The 17,910-nt window shown below is 36.0% G+C and overlaps 1 protein-coding gene across 6 annotated transcripts in view; it reads left to right on the forward strand.

Moving 5' to 3' along the window:
- Sorbs2 (sorbin and SH3 domain containing 2) overlaps positions 1–17,910 on the forward strand; it is a 209,765-nt gene that overhangs the window by 181,626 nt on the left and 10,229 nt on the right. For 5 of the 6 annotated variants that reach the window (XM_033765408.1, XM_033765407.1, XM_019206849.2 and 2 more), the window contains 3 exons: positions 2,007–2,121; positions 2,204–2,332; positions 4,762–4,962. In XM_033765408.1, coding sequence (XP_033621299.1) covers positions 2,007–2,121; positions 2,204–2,332; positions 4,762–4,962 — 445 coding nt within the window. Of the gene's footprint in view, positions 1–2,006; positions 2,122–2,203; positions 2,333–4,761; positions 4,963–8,849; positions 9,630–17,910 lie in introns of all 6 variants that reach the window. The other variant, XM_019206848.2, reaches the window with a different exon arrangement.

The raw sequence follows: 17,910 nt of genomic DNA on the forward strand, positions 1-17,910 counted from the left end.
TGATTAAGCAGCCTTCCATAGAAGCAGTCTCATAATTTTAGTAAGAAAAAATGTCTCTCATACCACAATTAAGTTGGGCTTATCACAGCTTAGTCACATCCCTCTTGTTCTGTCCATAGGAGATGTAAAGACAGTCTTTCGTCACCCCTAATGTACTTCTGTGTTTGACACAAAGCTCAGGGCGCTGGATGGCTTGTGCAGCTTTCGAAAGCTCAGTCGTCCTCAAAACTATTTTTCTTTACCTAATATATTTATGAATAACAATTATAAAAATACAGCCAAGGAACTCACTAAATATAATGACTAAATTTTTAAATGGAAAAAGAAATAAAATATGATTTCCCAGAGGTTTTCAGGAGCCGCTCTTCAAAAGTGGGAAAAAAAAAAAAGCTGATTAAAATGAGACTCTAGGTTTGAGATGAGACAGACAGAGCTTTGGAAACTGGAAAAGGAATTGACTTTCCTTTGTCTAAATGACTTGAAAATTTTAAATTCAAACTTCTACAAATAGAGAAAATCCTCCTCATATTTAAAAGGAAAAAATTAGTTGTTCCTAATTTGCACATATATTTAAAATACCTCATCAAGAAATAAAATGTTCCTGATACAAACAAAACTGTTGGGTTGAAACCATTAAATATCTTATTTTGTTTTCAATAAAAAAGGGAAATACTATCCAGGCATCCTGGTACACTCCTGTAATCTCAGCACTCTGGAAGGCTGAAGAAATGCGAGTTCAGGCCCAGCCTGGGCAACTTAGGGACTTGGTGAGACTCTGTCTCAAAATAAAACATTACAAAGGGCTGAGAATGTAGCTCATTGGGAAAGGCTCTGGTTTCAATTTCAGTTCTAAAAAAACATGAAGTATTATGTTTGACTGTACAGCTGTAAAGCTTTAGACTGTGAAGCTTTGTAAATTTTTATAGTTTCTAAAAACTTAATGCACAACAAATATAAAGATTGCATTGCTTTGGGATTTAGCTCAGCGGTTTGGTGGCTTGCCTCACAAGCGTAAGGACCTGAGTTCAATCCCCGGTACCACAAAAAAAAAAAAAAAAGATTTCCTTGCTTCTAAATGTGTAATCGTTTTTTTAATGTGTAATATTTTTATCAATTAGTTCTTTCAGTCAGTGAAAGATATTCTACATTTGACATCAATTTCCGTTCATCATATATTCTGCAAAATAATGAACCAGCACAATCTGGGTAACGAAGTCATGAAAAACTGATGTAAGGAGGGTGATAGATGTAGGGATGAGTTATTCAAAATAAATAATTTCATCAGAGTTTAAAATTAAAAAAGACTTCATTTACCTACTGTTTTTCTTAGAAAGTCAAAACAGAAAAAACTGACTTATTGTTTTTTAAAATATTTTTATTTTTAAAAAATAAAAGATATAAAGAAAATAACAGACACTTGTTCATGTCTTCACATTTAACATATATTTATTGATTTGTCCCACTAAAAAATAAAAGTATGAACTCTTTTACACAAAATGAATTCCTTATCAAAGATAAGATACCTCTCTGTTAACCCCAAAGATCCAGAGATACCTTTCTGGCATTGACACCTCTGTCCTGAGACTCTAAGATGTTTGTTTTCCTTATTGTGAGCTTTAGCACATGGACAGCAGAGGGGAGGGGAGGTGGTCACTGGCTGACCAGCTTCAGGACAGAAAGAAAATCAATGCAACACTAGTCCGTCATTTTGCCAAACTTCACAATATTTTGACTACGGAAAAATAAACAAATAGTCTCCTCTTTTAAATATATTAATCTTCCTGTGATTTATATCAGATGTTGTGTTTATACTTTTCACAATTATTTCTAAAGTTACGTTATGAACGATTTCTAGGCATTTTCGAGGAAAATCCTTACCTAATGAAGCTTGACAGAATACATGTTGGAAGTACACTTTCCAGACTAATGGACATCTAACAAGGGTGTGGATCTTAAGAATAATTTGTACACATAAGAAAAAAACCATGTAAACATGTCTCTTCCAGGGAATTGTCATTTAAGAAAGGCGATACTGTCTACATCCTCAGGAAAATTGATCCAAACTGGTATGAGGGAGAGCACCACGGAAGAGTAGGCATTTTCCCAATCTCATATGTAGAGGTATGTGCCTTCCCTTTCCATCCTGGTGGTTGTTTTAAAAGTTACCACAAGTTAAAGAATAAATTACTATTTCTTTTCCTAGAAACTCACACCTCCTGAAAAAGCACAGCCTGCAAGACCACCTCCACCGGCCCAGCCTGGAGAGATTGGAGAAGCTATAGCCAAATATAATTTTAGTGCAGACACGAATGTGGAGCTCTCACTGAGAAAGGTAACCTGGCTATTTTCTTCAGAAGTTCAGTAGGAAAGATTGTACTTTTTAAACCAAACTAAGATTATCATCTTCCTTAGACAATTTTGTATTTTCTCCATTTTCCAAAAAGGATTCCTTAAGGCTGTCCTGAGTCACTCTTGCTCCTAGTCCCTGTGTCCTTCCAGAGAGATATCTGTGGGAGGCAAAATCCCTCTGTGGCATAGCTTGGGAAGCAGGGCCCCAAGTCCTCTCTAAAAGGCACTTTGGCTGAATATCTCAGACTTAAGTGAGAACATCAAAAGGAGACAGCATTTTAATATACTTCAAAATATTTTTGGTCTGCTGCCTTATGATTCAACTATTTTTAAAAGAAAAGTATTCCAACACACACTTTTCTCTATCTTGGAATGAAGTAATCATCATAAAATAACAAAAATACCACCTCTCTGGGAAGCCTTTCAAATAGCTACCCATGCTGTTTCCTTGATCATCCTTTTCTGGGCCAGGGGCTAACCCAAATTTCACTAGCAACCTTGCCAATCCTGCCATCCCTTCTCAACAAACCAGAATGAACTCTTTTGATCTGCTACTTTGCATACACGGTTGAGAATGATAAGTGAATTATTGTTATTGTCTCCAATACAATGACATATATTTGCTTAAAGTAACTACTCCTGCACACAACACAGACAAGCTAGTGTTACCGGATGTTGTCCTGACCAGTGGCCCTTTGCAGGCTCTTATTGTCCTGTTCAAATAATGGGACAGAACATATGAAAAACGTAAAAGCTTGACATTTATGAATGGTTTAAAAAAAAAAAAGGAAAGAAGTTCTGTGAAAAAGTACCCGTGAAGAAAAAAAAAACTATGCCCTTCTCATAGGATGGGCCTATAAAAGAGAAAAGAAGTAAAAAAGAAGTGTTCCAAAGAAGAAGTTCTTGAGGAAAAGAGAAGAGAAAATACATCCTGCATGCAGAATGGGTCATTATGAAAGCAAAAGAACAGTGGCTGCATGGCCAATAGCTGCCACTTTTATATCCTTCCCTGATGTCAGATACAGGCCATTTAATGCATGCCTCCTGGCCATGATGGACAGGTCCCTGTGATGGTGAAGTCATGCCCAATTGTCCAGCTGCTTTGCTGTGCCCTAATCTCCTGCCTCAATAGCAATATTAATTTCAGTGCTCTGGCATCTCCCATGCCGACCGAGAAAATCTTTGACCAGGTAAAATGAAGGAAATTCCACAGTTCTGGTCCTGGCAGAACTTGATCTGAATCTCTCCATGTAGTTCTAATTCTGTATCATTAACTGATTCTGTTATACTACCATCTATAGCACTCAGTAACACAAACCATATCATCTTCTGTTTCATGCTTTAAATAAAATCTTTTCCAGTGCACTCACCCAATAGCCTAGTGGTTACCTATTCTTGGTGTACTAAAAAACTTAGTGCACTCAGTGGAGAGGTTCACTTTTCCTCAGTATGTTCTGCTCAGTGATGGTGGAGCACACTAAATAAGCCATCTAGCACTTTGACAAAAAGAGAAACTTCAGTGAGGATCTAAGCACCTGAACCAGAGCACCTTAATGTCCTACAGCTACTGACTCAATGTGACCTCCATCCTTGTGTCAGGTGCGGTTGCCCAAACCTCTGTGTCAGCTCTGGATGGTCAGCTACAGTTTTGCTATTGAACAGTAGCTTGCTGCCTCAGTTCTGGGCCATGCATGGTTTTGAATTGAAATTTAAATCAGGTTCTGCGTCATTGCAGGTAGGAGAAAAGTAAATGTAGAAAGCTCTGTTACTATAAAAGCCAAAGGTTCTATTCAGATATTTAATGACAAATAGGACAGGGCCACCAAATAATCAGAACTAATGCCCTGATGCAGACCAGGGGAGTGTCAATCCTGGCCACAACTATGGATATTCTAGAATTCTGTCTTCCTCCTCACCCTTTATAGTCACTATTTTTTTATTCAGAAAATGTAGATTAAAGAAGAAAACTAGTGTGCCATTCAATTTTACCCTCTCCAGAGGCTGGTTTCTGCAACCCATTTCAGACACGCTCTAAAGCCCTTCCTGCAGAAAGACATTCTATCAAATCTGACAGAAATAGAATGATACCACTGTCACTGAAATGTTACCTGTTCAGTTAGTCTGCTTCCTGATATAACACACAAATAACACACTGTATGAAACATGTATGAGACTATTCACCTTAGCCAAGTATACTTAGGAGTGACTCTAAAGAACAGATGGTTGAATTGCATATATGTTCAGCATCTGTATTTTTCTAGTACGCACTAAGGTCTTACTTGCATTTCTCTGATTAAACAAAAACTTTCCCAAATAGAAAACTATTGCTTAGTAGGAAACAATGACAGTTTTATGTTTTCTATTGTCAGTGCATCTACTTATAATGCTCATTTTATAATGTTCATTTTACAGGGAGATAGAATTATACTACTTAAAAGAGTTGATCAAAACTGGTATGAAGGTAAAATTCCAGGTACCAACAGACAAGGCATCTTCCCTGTTTCCTATGTAGAAGTTATCAAGAGGAATACAAAATGTGCTGAGGATTACCCTGAGCCTCCAATACCCCACAGCTACTCTAGTGATAGAATTCACAGCTTAAGTTCCAATAAGGTAAGAGGATGCTCTGACATATTAATATAATACTTGGAAGCCTGGAATAAGATACTCATTATGTGGTTTTAGGATATTAACAAGAACATCGTGGTTTTTTACAAAGAAAGGAATTTACATATTATGTTTTTACACATAAGTGCCTTGCCAGTAAATATAATTTAATTTGTCTTAAGTGCAGGCTGGCATAAAGGATTAATGCTTGATTCTGCTAATTCATTTTCAAGTTAAAATATTAAAAGAGAAATAAAATGTTAGTGTGGTAAACTTTATAGGATACATATCTGTATTTCTATGTACATATTTTTTTCTAATTTTTTCTGGAGCCTTGTTTATATGTATAAATTTTATTTTTATCATATGCTTATATAAAATATATCTATATATAGGTATAATTATAATTTATAATATATAAGCACATACAACATAAAATGCTATCTATATAAATAATGTATCTTAAAAACACATGGCTAATATAAGGTTGACAAAATTCTATAAGTCTTGAAGCTTTTTTATGTAGAAATGGAGCTTAAGACAAATTTTTAAATTAGAGTCTGTACTTCAGCTCATTAGTTTTAATGAAAATGTAGCTTATTAGAAGTCTTCAAACTTATGAGTTTTAGGGCACAAACTCTATTGTTCAGTGGAACTTGTATCTAAAGACAGTTATCTTTCTCAATATCCAATTTGAAAGGGAATTTGCTTCCTGAATTGATTAATTACAAAAAAAACTATTCTACTTTCTCACAATGTGAATTGTTTGTTATTTTCTATTAAATTATATTTCTTTTATGAATGGTATTTAGGATTTCTTTCTCCTTGTTATTAAATGCAAATATAAAATTTTAAACTGGCAAGGAATTACTTCTAAAATATTAATCACTTCAAAATGTATAAAGTTGCATTATTTTTTGTTTTAACTGAGAGATAGGCTATGAAATGTAAATCATCTAGAGCTAACAAAGCAATATTGCATATTAGACATTACAAAAGCATAAAGTCACTTCATGTCCCAGTGCAAGATCATCTGCAGATACTGTCCCAAAGTAACCAAAACGACCTCTGGAAAATGAATCTTAGAAGCATCTTAATAAATAAATTATCTAAGAATCTATCTTAAAGAAAGACCGTGTCATTTAAAAGCACTGAAACCCTAGCCTTATTCATTTTAATCCCCTTTGAAGACTGGATTTCAGGTGCATGTAATTACTTTCAACTCTCTATCATTAAGTAACAGAAATGTTTGGTGTTTTCTAATTTCATTTAATTGTTTAAATTTTCCGGAATCTTTTTACATATATTTCTTACTACCAGGACTTAGCACTTAGAGATCAGTATCCTTTCTTCAGGAGTTCCTACTGATAAAAGATGAGCATCTTCATCTGTATATTTGTTTCACCCACAGTCTAATAAATCTTAAAAATTGATAAATTTTTGATTGCTGGATAAATCTCAAGTGACTGTGTCTTTATATAAAATATTATAAAGAAGGAAAGCATGTGTCTTCAAAGGCTTATTAGCACCTAAGAGCTTCCATATGCCCTAATTAATAATGGCAATATAATATTTTAGATCTTCATATTTTAATCATTATTGTGAATAAGATTTGAGTGTATTTTTAGTTTTTTCTTTAATATAAAGTTCAAATAGAAGAATATAAAAATTTCACTAGTAACTAAATAGTGCTTTGTTCTCACTCCTTGGAGAAAATATGAAGAAAAACTATATCCATAATTTTAAAAAACACTTGTTTTATTCTAGCTGATAATCCATGCTATGATGTCATTGTCTTAATGTAGAAAATTCATTAGTGTTCTCTTAAACCACTTCCAGGAAGAAAAAGATTATATACTTCTAGATGATGAGATCCAAAATAAACTAAATCTATTTTCTAAAGATATTCACAATAGAGTGAGAAACTCATTAGTAACTTTTCAGCACTCTTTTATACATTTGAATCACATTTTTGGATATTTTGTCTCTGTTCTAGTGGATACTCACACATAAGTTGATATTACTTCTCATATATCTGCTTTGAGAACAATGGAATCCGATTGTAATGTTTTTGGAAGAGAAGAAAATTGTATAATTTCTGTATTACTGGTGTATTTTGTGATATGGGTACGCTGACATACTTATTTTGATTTTAACAATAATCAAGTCCACTGCAACATTGAGCACGTTTAACCTTCTAGCACATATATGGGTGGTAATGATACTATAATGTAGCAACAGACAGCAGTAGTGATGACAGTCATCATGATGATGATAGAACTTGAAGATCTTTCTATCTCAACCCATAACCTTCCTCTCCAGGAGAGAAAGTAAAAAGTAATGATCTTAAATTATTACTATCTATTTCATAGAATTTTAAAATTTAATTATTCAAAAACTTTTGTTGCTTTATAAGTAACATAAAATGGAGCTTAAGCTAACATGGGACATTCTGTAGACTATCAAGTGAGACTTAGGTAATTTATATTTCATCAAAAATTCATAGGAGTAGCTATCAGTGCAATCACAAACATCTACAATCTCACTTTGTATCAAATACTACTAAGCATCCTCAAGTCCTGAATCCTGTATTCAGATCCTCAGATGAGTTTTGTGACACATTGTACCATTATGCCACCCTGTGATAAAATGATATATTTCTTTTTAAAAAACAACTAAAAATTCAACTAGTACCCCATTCCTACAACAATATACAGCAGCCAAAAGTTAAGTGGAGAATTCACTGTACACAAATCTCTACTGAGGCCCCAGCTCCAAGAAGGTCAGCTGCATCTGTGAAGTACTGTGTCTAAACAGTCTCACAGAAAGTGCATCTCCAGAATCTTTCTTGAAGTTTTTTTTTTCTTTCCAACCAGTGATATCCATCTGGAAAGCACTAAAGTAGAAGGCCTTCCACCAGCCTTTCCCAAGGTCTTTATATATGTAGCATTTTTTTTTCTTGTTCAGCAAAGATAGGATCATGTATTAAAAGTTGTCAGGCAACATCTAGAACTACTTTTAATGAACTTGCATAAAAATTTACATTTGTTTGATATATCCACAATACAGCAATGATATTAAGATACACTAAAGTATATTTTTACTTCAGGAGATTAAGCTTCATTAAACCTTCTTAAGTTTAGGTAAAATGTCAAGCTTCTGAGAGAGATTGGGAGTCATAGCAGAAGTTTACTCTCTGAATATCTAATGCTCCCTTTTTCTATAAACATTTACTTCAGACTTTTTTAAACTTTAAAGCAGTAGTTGTGTAAGTTAAGTTTCATTCTGACGATAGGTTTTTGTTCTTGAAATGTTTTGGGGAACATACTTAGAAAAGTATTCATGTATAATGTTCTATTACCATATATTATAGTCATATGTTACAACCTTGCAAACATTAGTGAGAAAATTGTGATAAAGCTTGAGAATTCCCGCAGGAAGAAATAACAGTAAATAAATTCAGGGAATAAAAAAGACTTAGCAGTTTGTTTGCATTCTCCATTAATGTTTTTTCAGAGATATTTATCAGCTGGAAAGCTGCCAATATCTTTCATACTAAAAGAGATAATTATTAAATTAAATCTCTAAGATTTCAGTTTGTCTTCATAATCTCTATCTTCTCATAGAACACTTAACCTCTTCCAAAACTAGTAGAATTTTGCTAAGTAACTTTAAATTAGCATAATTTAATTTATGTATTTAAATTTCAACAAAATTTATTCTACTCTACATCTCTTCCAAATATCTTCAAATCTATGTCTATGCTTCAACATAAATTAACTTTTATGTTCACTACCACCCTTTTCCTGTATTTCTCTGTCTCTGTGTTTTGACAATTATTATTATTTTCTTTGTTCATTCTCCCAACTTCACAACCCTTTCTCCTTTCTAAGTTGGCTTCCAGTGAAACAGCCTTTCCTTCCACCCATAAAATGTCATGTGGTTCAGATGGAGGAGCCTTCCAGGGAAGGGCCCAGAAGTGGCTGTCCCTGACAAATGGGTGTTCACCAGCAAACAGTTTGACCCCAAAGCCATCTTCTTTTCTGGACAACTTCTTGGATGAATTAGGGAAATTGAGTGCTTTAACCTTGTCAGCCAACCAAGCCAAACCAATTGTCCTAGAGGAGACCGTTCTTGAAATTAAGGAAGAGCCTTCTGCTCTCCTCCTGTTGCCTCCAACATCTGTACCTGCAGGATTATCTCACTCTCTGCTACCTTTCTCCCACCCAATTATGACCTCGGCCACAGCCCAGCCTTACAATGCAAGGCCACCTCAGGATCCCATAGAGACCACTCAAAACAAGTTTACAGATTTGAAAAAGATGAGACAGGGCTTTTCAGACCCTACAAAGGTTCTTGAAGTGCTAGGTGATAAATTTGTTGCCTCTGCATACAGCAGTGTGGGTCCCTTGCCTATAACCCTCCCTGTCATTGGGGAGGAAGATGAGGAAAGCAGTGAGGGAGTCCTGTCAGGCATCCAGAGATGGCAGCCAGAATCTCAAGAACAAGATGCCTTGTGGTGTGGCCATGGTGGTAGAGAGGTGACACCAGAACTGCACATTGAAGAGGAGAAAGAAGAGGAGAATCCTGTCTGCTTTACATATCCAGTAGGCACCCCCACAGATCCCAGCATCTCTAAGGAAGACAGCACTGCGGCAGAAAACAGTAATGAGGTATTTCGGTTTGGCCTAATTGCTGAAGAACTAACCAGTCTGACTGCAATTAACTAGGATAGTTAATCATGTTAATAACATCTCTCTTAACACTGCCTTAAAATGTTTCCTTACAAGAAAAATTAGCATTTTATAAGTCAGAGGTAGAGGGATATATGAAAACATACCATATTTTTTAAAAAGCGATGTAAATACTATATATGAAATAATCCCTTTATCCATCATTTCTTTCTGACTGCAAACTCACATTTTAAAAGCTTCATAATTTATATACTCTCTCCAGTTTTCCAATATTTTGTTTTGTTTTTTGGTACTGGGGATAGAACTCGGGTCCTTGCACTTGTGAGGCAGGAAGTGGAACCACTGAGCTAAATCCCTGGCCCTCTTTCTAATATTAATAATAGCTAATGGATGACTCTTATGGAGTATCAGGCACTATTCTAAGAACTCAGCATCTTTAATTTACAAAGTCCAGTGAGGTGGGAAATATTATTATCGCCACTTTAGAGAAGAGAAAATTCATATATAGACAGATCAGTCCAGTTCCAGTATAAAAGAAAAAAAAATACACCATGTCTTTGATCTAATGGGACTTTGTCAAAACAAAAAAGAAAAATATACTATTCTAATCCCTTTTTTCTGTTCTAAAGAAATCATTGACTTCAAGTTTTTAACTACTTAAGCTTTGGGTCCTCCATCTTCATCTTTCAAACAAAGGACCTTGGACCATGGTTTTAATGAACAAAAGAAAAAATATACCCTGAACCTTTAGCCTGTAGATTTCTTTCAAAAAAAAAAAACCAAAAATGAAAACTTGGTGTCTTAAGTATGTACCTGTGAATTAAAAATCAAGTATAGGGACCAGGGATTTAGCTCAGTGGTTCCGTCACCTGCCTCGCAAGCACAAGGTCCCAAGTTCAATCCCTAGTACCAAAATAAATAAATAAATAAAATTTTAAGAAATTGAATGTAATTACTTACACGGATTGAAATTATGATATAAAGGGAATGGTTCATCTTATGCCACTATGTAAGTTGTTTTTCTCCACGGTTCTCGTACTTCCAAATAACCCAGCCATGCCTACATTTGTATAAAACGAGCACCCTACTTAATCGCAGATAATTCATTGCAGTAAAGCCCAGTTCCATTCTAAGTGAATTATTTCAACACCTGGTTTTCCCTGTAATATAATACTTTCTAGGATGTGATCAGATATGTGGTTTGATTCACAGGAAATGCCATCTGCCTGTAGCAGATAGCCCCTGGGCGTGGTGCAGACTCATTGAACGAGCTTCTCATTTACTAGTCTACACCCTACACATAGAGGTCAGAACTTCTCCAGCTTGGTAACAAACTATTCAGTTTGAAACCTACAGTCAAGTTACAAAGAGTCATCACAGCATTTTAGGTCCAGTCCTGCCTTCACATTTAGGAGGAGCTCTTCTATAAATATATTAGAAAACTATAGAATACAAATGTTCTTGCCTCCTGCAAACCAAATCCCAAAAATTAAACTGATTATACCCATTTGGCCTTATGAATCAAATTCAAAAGAAAAAGCAAGAGTTTGTCATGAAGTATTTGATAACTTTAAAATTATTTCAGTTTAGAGGAAAGCCTCTAAAGACCATGTAACCTCATTCTGGACACAAGGGTAATCACGTCTTGTCTTTCCTCAATATTGAAGCAATCTTCGTTTTCTCCAAGAGATCCAATGACTACGCCTTTGCCCAGCTGTCTGCTTTCCTCCCCTCCATTTCATGCTCCCTGGGCCTCTGTTTCTGACCTGGTCTCCACACTTTCCCAGCCTACCCAGCCCTACTCACCTCCTCTCCTCCCTAAATACTCTTATCAACAGGAGATCAGTTCACCAAACTTAAAGGTAACTGCATCATGAGTGTGGTCTGCTGCATGTCTTTAAGTGAACATAATTAGATGTCCTCATTTATGCCCGTGCCATCTTACAAGATCTAAAATGATACGTAAATATCGATTGCTAACTTTTAACATCATTAGCGTGGCCTCTGTCCAAAAATTTAGAAAATACATCTGCATAGCAGACATACCCAAGTTGAGGAGGAAAACAGACCAGAATTTACATCATAATCACAAAGAATCATTAGTTTCTTTTTAAAAGGTGGGAGTCAGCTTGAGAATCAACCCACTGGAAAGGGTCAGTTTGCTGCCTGTCATCCTCCGTCGCTTCCCAGCGGACTTGTGTTCTCCCATCACTTTCCATCTGTCAGATTCTCAGAGCCAAGGGACGGGATGGCCTTGGCCTTGGTCACCTTGAACTCTGTTCTTCCGCAAGAGTGAAGTAAAGGCAAATGCAGGAAGGATGGTGCTTTGGTAGCAGTTGGGCTAAGCATCCACCTCTGACACCCGCAGCCTGGCAGCTCTGCTGCCATTTAACTCTGCTTAAAGGATGCCCTTAAAAATTTTACCAAAATTAAAAGAGAAAGGAGGGGAGAGTGACACTGAGAGCATGAAATCAGTCCGTCACCCAACATTTCTATTTCTATACTCAGAATAATACCGAGACCTTTTCCTTTGGACAGAAGTGATAGGCTTCAAATCGTAACGCACCCTTGTGTTTAACTTTGCAAATCTAAAATGAGGGCCTCTGCAGATAAGCAATGGTTAGAGCTCTGATACTCTGATACAGCCCAGTTTCTATATTAAGGAGCAGGAATGCAACACCTGAACAGTCATGCATACAATCGTCAATGCCCCTGTCACCAATTCCATCCTCTAAAACCCTCTATCTGTGTGAATTCACCTTAGGTGTAAAAGGAACTTTTAAAAAAATGAAATACTTTAAGACCAATTTTTCTTCTGCTTTGTGGGTTTTTTTTCTGAAACCAATAATCTAACTCAGGACCTTGTGCTTACCAGGCAGGCGCAGTGCCACTGAGCTAAATCCCCAGCCCTGTACTGTATGTTTTTATCCTAGCTGGAATAAAATAAGTAGGAAGTTTTTTTAAGTACTATAATGACACTTTACATAATATCTAACCAAAATTTGACTTCTGTGGCTTTATTTTTAATGTCAACATACTTATTTCTTGCCTTTTATTGCTTGTTCAATAATAATCAGTAAGTTAGAAAATAAGTTAGAGCCTGAGTTCTCTAAATTAGACATGGAAGACTCACTATTGTAGCATTAAGGACAAGACTAGAATTTTTTTCTTATGCAGGAACCAGGCTCCACTCCTACAGGCCTTAGGTTTCAACTAAAGCAGAATGTAAGAAAATGGAAATATTCATAATTACTATATTTTAAAAGAATACTTTAATAACTACATGAAATAACTAATTTGCCCAAAACTGTTTTTTCCTGTTTGGGAGCAAATGTTGATTTCTTTTAATCTCTCATTGAGTTTTTCTTAAAAACCTTTTGAACTGATTTTTCTGCTCACAGATTATAAATTGACTAATAGTATTTGTTCTTGTAAATATAAACACAAATTAAATTAACCCCATGTTTTATACTTATTACAAAGAAAGAAAATATCCTAGTTCTAAAGCAAAGAGAAAATTAAATTTTTTTTTTACACCAGGGATCGAACTCAGGACCTTACCCTTGTCAGGCAGCAGGTCCTCTGCCATTGAGCTAAATCCCCAGCCCAAGAAAATTAAATTTTAATAATATTCAATGGGTATAATATAGTACGCACAAAATCAATACAATAAAATTTTTGTCAACCCCATCAACAAGTGTGTAAACCTATGTGAATTCAGTGCAGTTTTATTCTTTGAAAGTGGTTTCAAAGACAATAAAAAATCTGCCCTATGGAATCCAAAATCTTCTATAAAAGTAAAATGTCCTGCCACTTTATGAACGACAGAATATGGAAAGATAAATAATGAATTTGAGGTAAATATCTGAATCTGATATTTCCCCTAATCTTTTCAGAATGTATTAAAATAATAAATTTTATAATAAAATTATCATAAATCTCAGCTCCTCTCTAAGCTCCAATTCCTTCCAAGAGAGTGTTTCACAAGAGACTTGTAGGATGCAGGTTCAGATTGGAGCAGAAGCACATAATGAGAGAGAACGTATTTTTCTTGGGTTTCCTCCAATAAGCTTAGTTATTATGGTCTACAAAGACATCTTATCCTCCTCAAGTGACCTCATCAGATGATAATTCCCCTGACCACTTGCACAACATGAAGTTAGGCCTTCATTCTTCCTGGTATTTTCAAGTGATATTTTCAACTGTTGTCATACACATCGGTTTCTCCTATGAGCTTGATATTTACAGAGCCTCTGCATTAGTCAGCATTTGGGTAGCTCCAGTCCCAGAAAACTCAAAATAAGTGTAAGCTTAAACAAGGTAAAAATATATTTCTCTTAATCATAAACGCAAGCTACCCTAGACTGGTATGATGGGCCCACAATCACAGATGTCCCAGCTGATTCCCAGAAATTGCCTGTATCTGAGCTTGTGGAACTTACCACACCAGCACATCCAGGCACAAGGAAGGTTAGGAAATGTAGACTTCACTCAGAATGGCCATGTGCCTACATCACACCTGGGTCCCAGTACTGAAGATGGAAAAGAGGATGGATATTGTAGAACAAGTGTTCTCTGCCACGACCCTTTGGGAAACACGCCAAGCACACTTCAGCCCGAGAGAGCAGGGATTTGAAGTCAGTTATTACTAGCTATTATGAAGCTTTTCCTAAATGAGAGTTGAGAAAACCACATGCTTTTATTTAAAAGTCTCTTAGTCCCACCTCTTAAGACAAATCAGGTATTAGACACTACATTGCTAGATCCTGTTCTATGGTGAAATGAAAATAAAACGTAACCACCATAAAAGAGTTAGCTCGTTTGATATCACATGAAAGATCTTACTTTGAAAGATTACCAAAACAAGCTTATCTAGGTAGGGTGACCAGCAGTATTTAACTACATTTCACCATTAAAAAAAAACTATTTTCTCTTTATGTATTTTGTTAGAAAATTTGCATCTAACAAGTGTTTGACACTTTCCATGAAATTTGATGAGTATCAAGACAAAATTTTCTTTGTCCCAACTTCGTGTCTATTTAGTAAGCATAGAGAAAACAGGTCAGATTTTTGAATGCCTTGAATCTAATTGTGAAGCATTTTTAAAGAAGTACCATTTCCTACGTGTGTCCTTAGCCCTGCACATTTCAGTCGAACACCTTTTTCTGTAGCAGCTCCCCCTATAAATCTTTCCTGCTGTGTCTGTGAGCCCCATATCAACGCAGCAACCTATATCTACCTGTGGAAACCACATGGAGTGGCCAGAAGTGCTGTCTGCAGACTGTTAACCCTCCCTGCTCTGCTATGGGTTGGGAGCTTGGCATGCTTCGTGTGCATGGGAAGAGCAAAACAGGAGAACTCCGGAAGGCTGAGTAATGAAGATGAGTACTAACTAACTTCTTATGGCTTTTCCAGGCTGATTTAAAAAGTGAGATATTTGTCCTGGGTAAGCCTCCTCGTAGCCCAGTGATGTCTAAGAGATCCTGCGGCTCACCTGGCAGCAGTTCAAACAGGGTAGGGTCAGACCCCCACCCTCACCCCACCCTGTGGCAGGCATCCTGGTCGCTCTCCCTCTCAGTGGGCTCACTCGTGCTTAGTTGCCTGTGCTGTGATCCTGGCAACGAAGTAGGGCTAGACAGAGCCCATTATATTGGAGAGTCATGAAATCAGGTCGATGAAAAAATCAGGTCGATGGAAAAAAGTATCTGGATAGTGTGTTTCCTTGAGTGTGTCAGGTTTCCTGAGCCCAAAGAAGGCACGATGAAATTCTCCACTACATTCGTCAGGGTACAGTGTGCATTTTCTACACCAGGCTGGTGCCTCTATATTAAAGGGCCACTTTCTAGTCACTGCTTTTGGTACAAAGAACAAAATTGCTGCAGATCATATATGGAACTCACTTGCTTCCCATCTTGTTGGCTTCTGTGTCCTTCAGTTTGCTAGGATTTATTTTAATCCCTAGCCCTTGTTTCAAAATATTTTGTTGCTCTGGTGATATGTACTATGATCATTCAAGGTCCCAGTACTGCTCTCTTGAGTCTATCTACTCCTAATATCTTGAAAGCTTGACTGAACTTAAAGATCCAATTATTTTCCCTTTATTCAGTTCTATAGCGTCTATCACATTTTAGAATGTATGAACTCTAAATGGTACTGTCAGTTCTGAAGAATACAACCAAGAAGTTTGGGGATTTTCATTTATGCAGGTTAGAATTCTTTTCACCCCTTTCTATTTTAATGGACCCTTTTTAGGAGCATAGATGGCTTTCAGACAGACTATTTCTTAGGACCTGAAACAGTTAAGTATATATTATAGCAATTTCAGAGAGCTAGCTAGGATATTTCAAAACAATTGCCTTAGGAGCAGTGGGTTACAGTTGATACTGGTTTTGAAAATTACCACGTGTTTAAAACCTGTCTCTTTTGTATCCATTTTTATAGAATTTAAAAAATAGCTACACTAAGAAAGAGGAGGTAAACTGTTATATTGCTAAAGAAAAATTAAATATTTATAGGATACCATGAAAATAGCATAATGCTTCATTAAATTTTTGAAGTTTTATCATACTGTTAGGATTCATCAAGGAAATAGAAGCATGATACAAATCCTGCTCAAAATTTCCAGCACAGTGATAGTAATGTGTTAATTTGAAAACTGTCTTCTTAAGCTCACAGTTCTTGTGAGCCTCTCTGAATGTCACAAATGTATATTGCTCTATATTTATCTCACCACTGCTAAGAAGTTATGAGTAATAGAAATGCCTGAGCAGACTGTTAAAATAGAAATGAACATAGACCAAAAATACGGGTGGCTAGCAAATGATTCCTTCTCAAGAATTTAAAATATTGGAAGAGAAGAAAGTGGTCAGAAAAACTGATAATTATTCCACATCTTTATGTAGTCTTTAAAAGAGCCTTTCAGGCTGAAGGAATTGGTGAAAACAGGCAGGGCAAACTTTTAGCTCGTTGCTGTCACTGACCACCATTAGGTGGCAATAGAGAGCAGATACAGTACCAATTTTGAGGTTGTGGGCGCATAGTTTCCACGCCAGGGGGAAAGGGGAAAAGATCTCTTCTGAGATAATCTGTTGAAATATCCATATAAAACATAAGCACCTGTCTCAGGAACAAAATTAAGATGCTTATTTTTCACCAAGCTAGGCCAATGTAATATTTCAGTCAACAAAAAGTGCTAGTCAAAATTATCATTCTATTTCTTGTCATCTGTCATCTTAAGAAACTATCCAATCAATATCTTGTGGCTTTGTTTTGCTGATCTGAAAAATGAAGTTGAATTATTACCAATATTGTTTTAACACGAAAACATTCAAGAATTAGCAAATAAATGCCAATTGTGACAGCTCACTGACGTGACGTGAAGCTGATGAAAAGCAACTTTACATAGCAGGGAAAACTGACTGAGGAGATATGGAGACTCTATAGGCTCCCCAAGGAGAACACAATTTGTCTTTATCTTGTCCAGTTTATTGGGTTTAGAGATAAGGAACTAACATTCATCCTCAGCCTCATGGGGTAGTCGGTGCACAAAATAAAAAGACACAAATGTGCCCTCATATATAACTATTAACAATACTGATTCCTTTATTGCTTTTAAAATAAAGTCAAGCACTGCAATTATTCACCTTTCCTCAAAACTGGCTCCTAGTTAACATGAAGGCGATTCCTGTTAAAGGTAAGCTATGAAAACTAGAGAGCTGTGGAATTAAAGGAACTGTGCGCTTAGAGCAATAGCCTAGTTCTAATTGTCAAAGGGACAGTTTATTTAAATGACTTAGGAAGTGGATTGGATTAAACGAACCAGTGAAATTATAGTGGTGATAACTAAAAGGGTATAGACAGACCTTAAAAGTAGCCTGCTTAATGTTAACGAAGGACTTAATTTACAAAATGGTGTTCACATTTTAATGAAAGGGAGCTATGAAAATAGACCAACAACTTTAGACCAAGCACTGAATGCTATGGCATAAAAGTTACAATTTCTACTCAATTTTAAAATTATTTAAATATGTGGAAATAAGCATGCCATTTTTAAAACATGACATATAGTTTAAAACTTTTTCTAGGAAAATAAATTATTTTCATATCTACAATTTTGTTGCACACTGCACTTGGTGCTGTGGTTTTGTGAGAGAACAGTTGACATCTTGGTTGTGATTTGACATATGGCATATGAGATTTGTTTAGTTTCTATTATATACACAGTATTTTGGAGTGATGGGCATGAACACTCAAAATCAGG

This window comes from Fukomys damarensis, unplaced genomic scaffold, assembly GCF_012274545.1.
Source record: "Fukomys damarensis isolate Sample0158 unplaced genomic scaffold, DMR_v1.0_HiC HiC_scaffold_18, whole genome shotgun sequence".
Taxonomy (NCBI): Eukaryota; Metazoa; Chordata; class Mammalia; order Rodentia; family Bathyergidae; genus Fukomys; species Fukomys damarensis.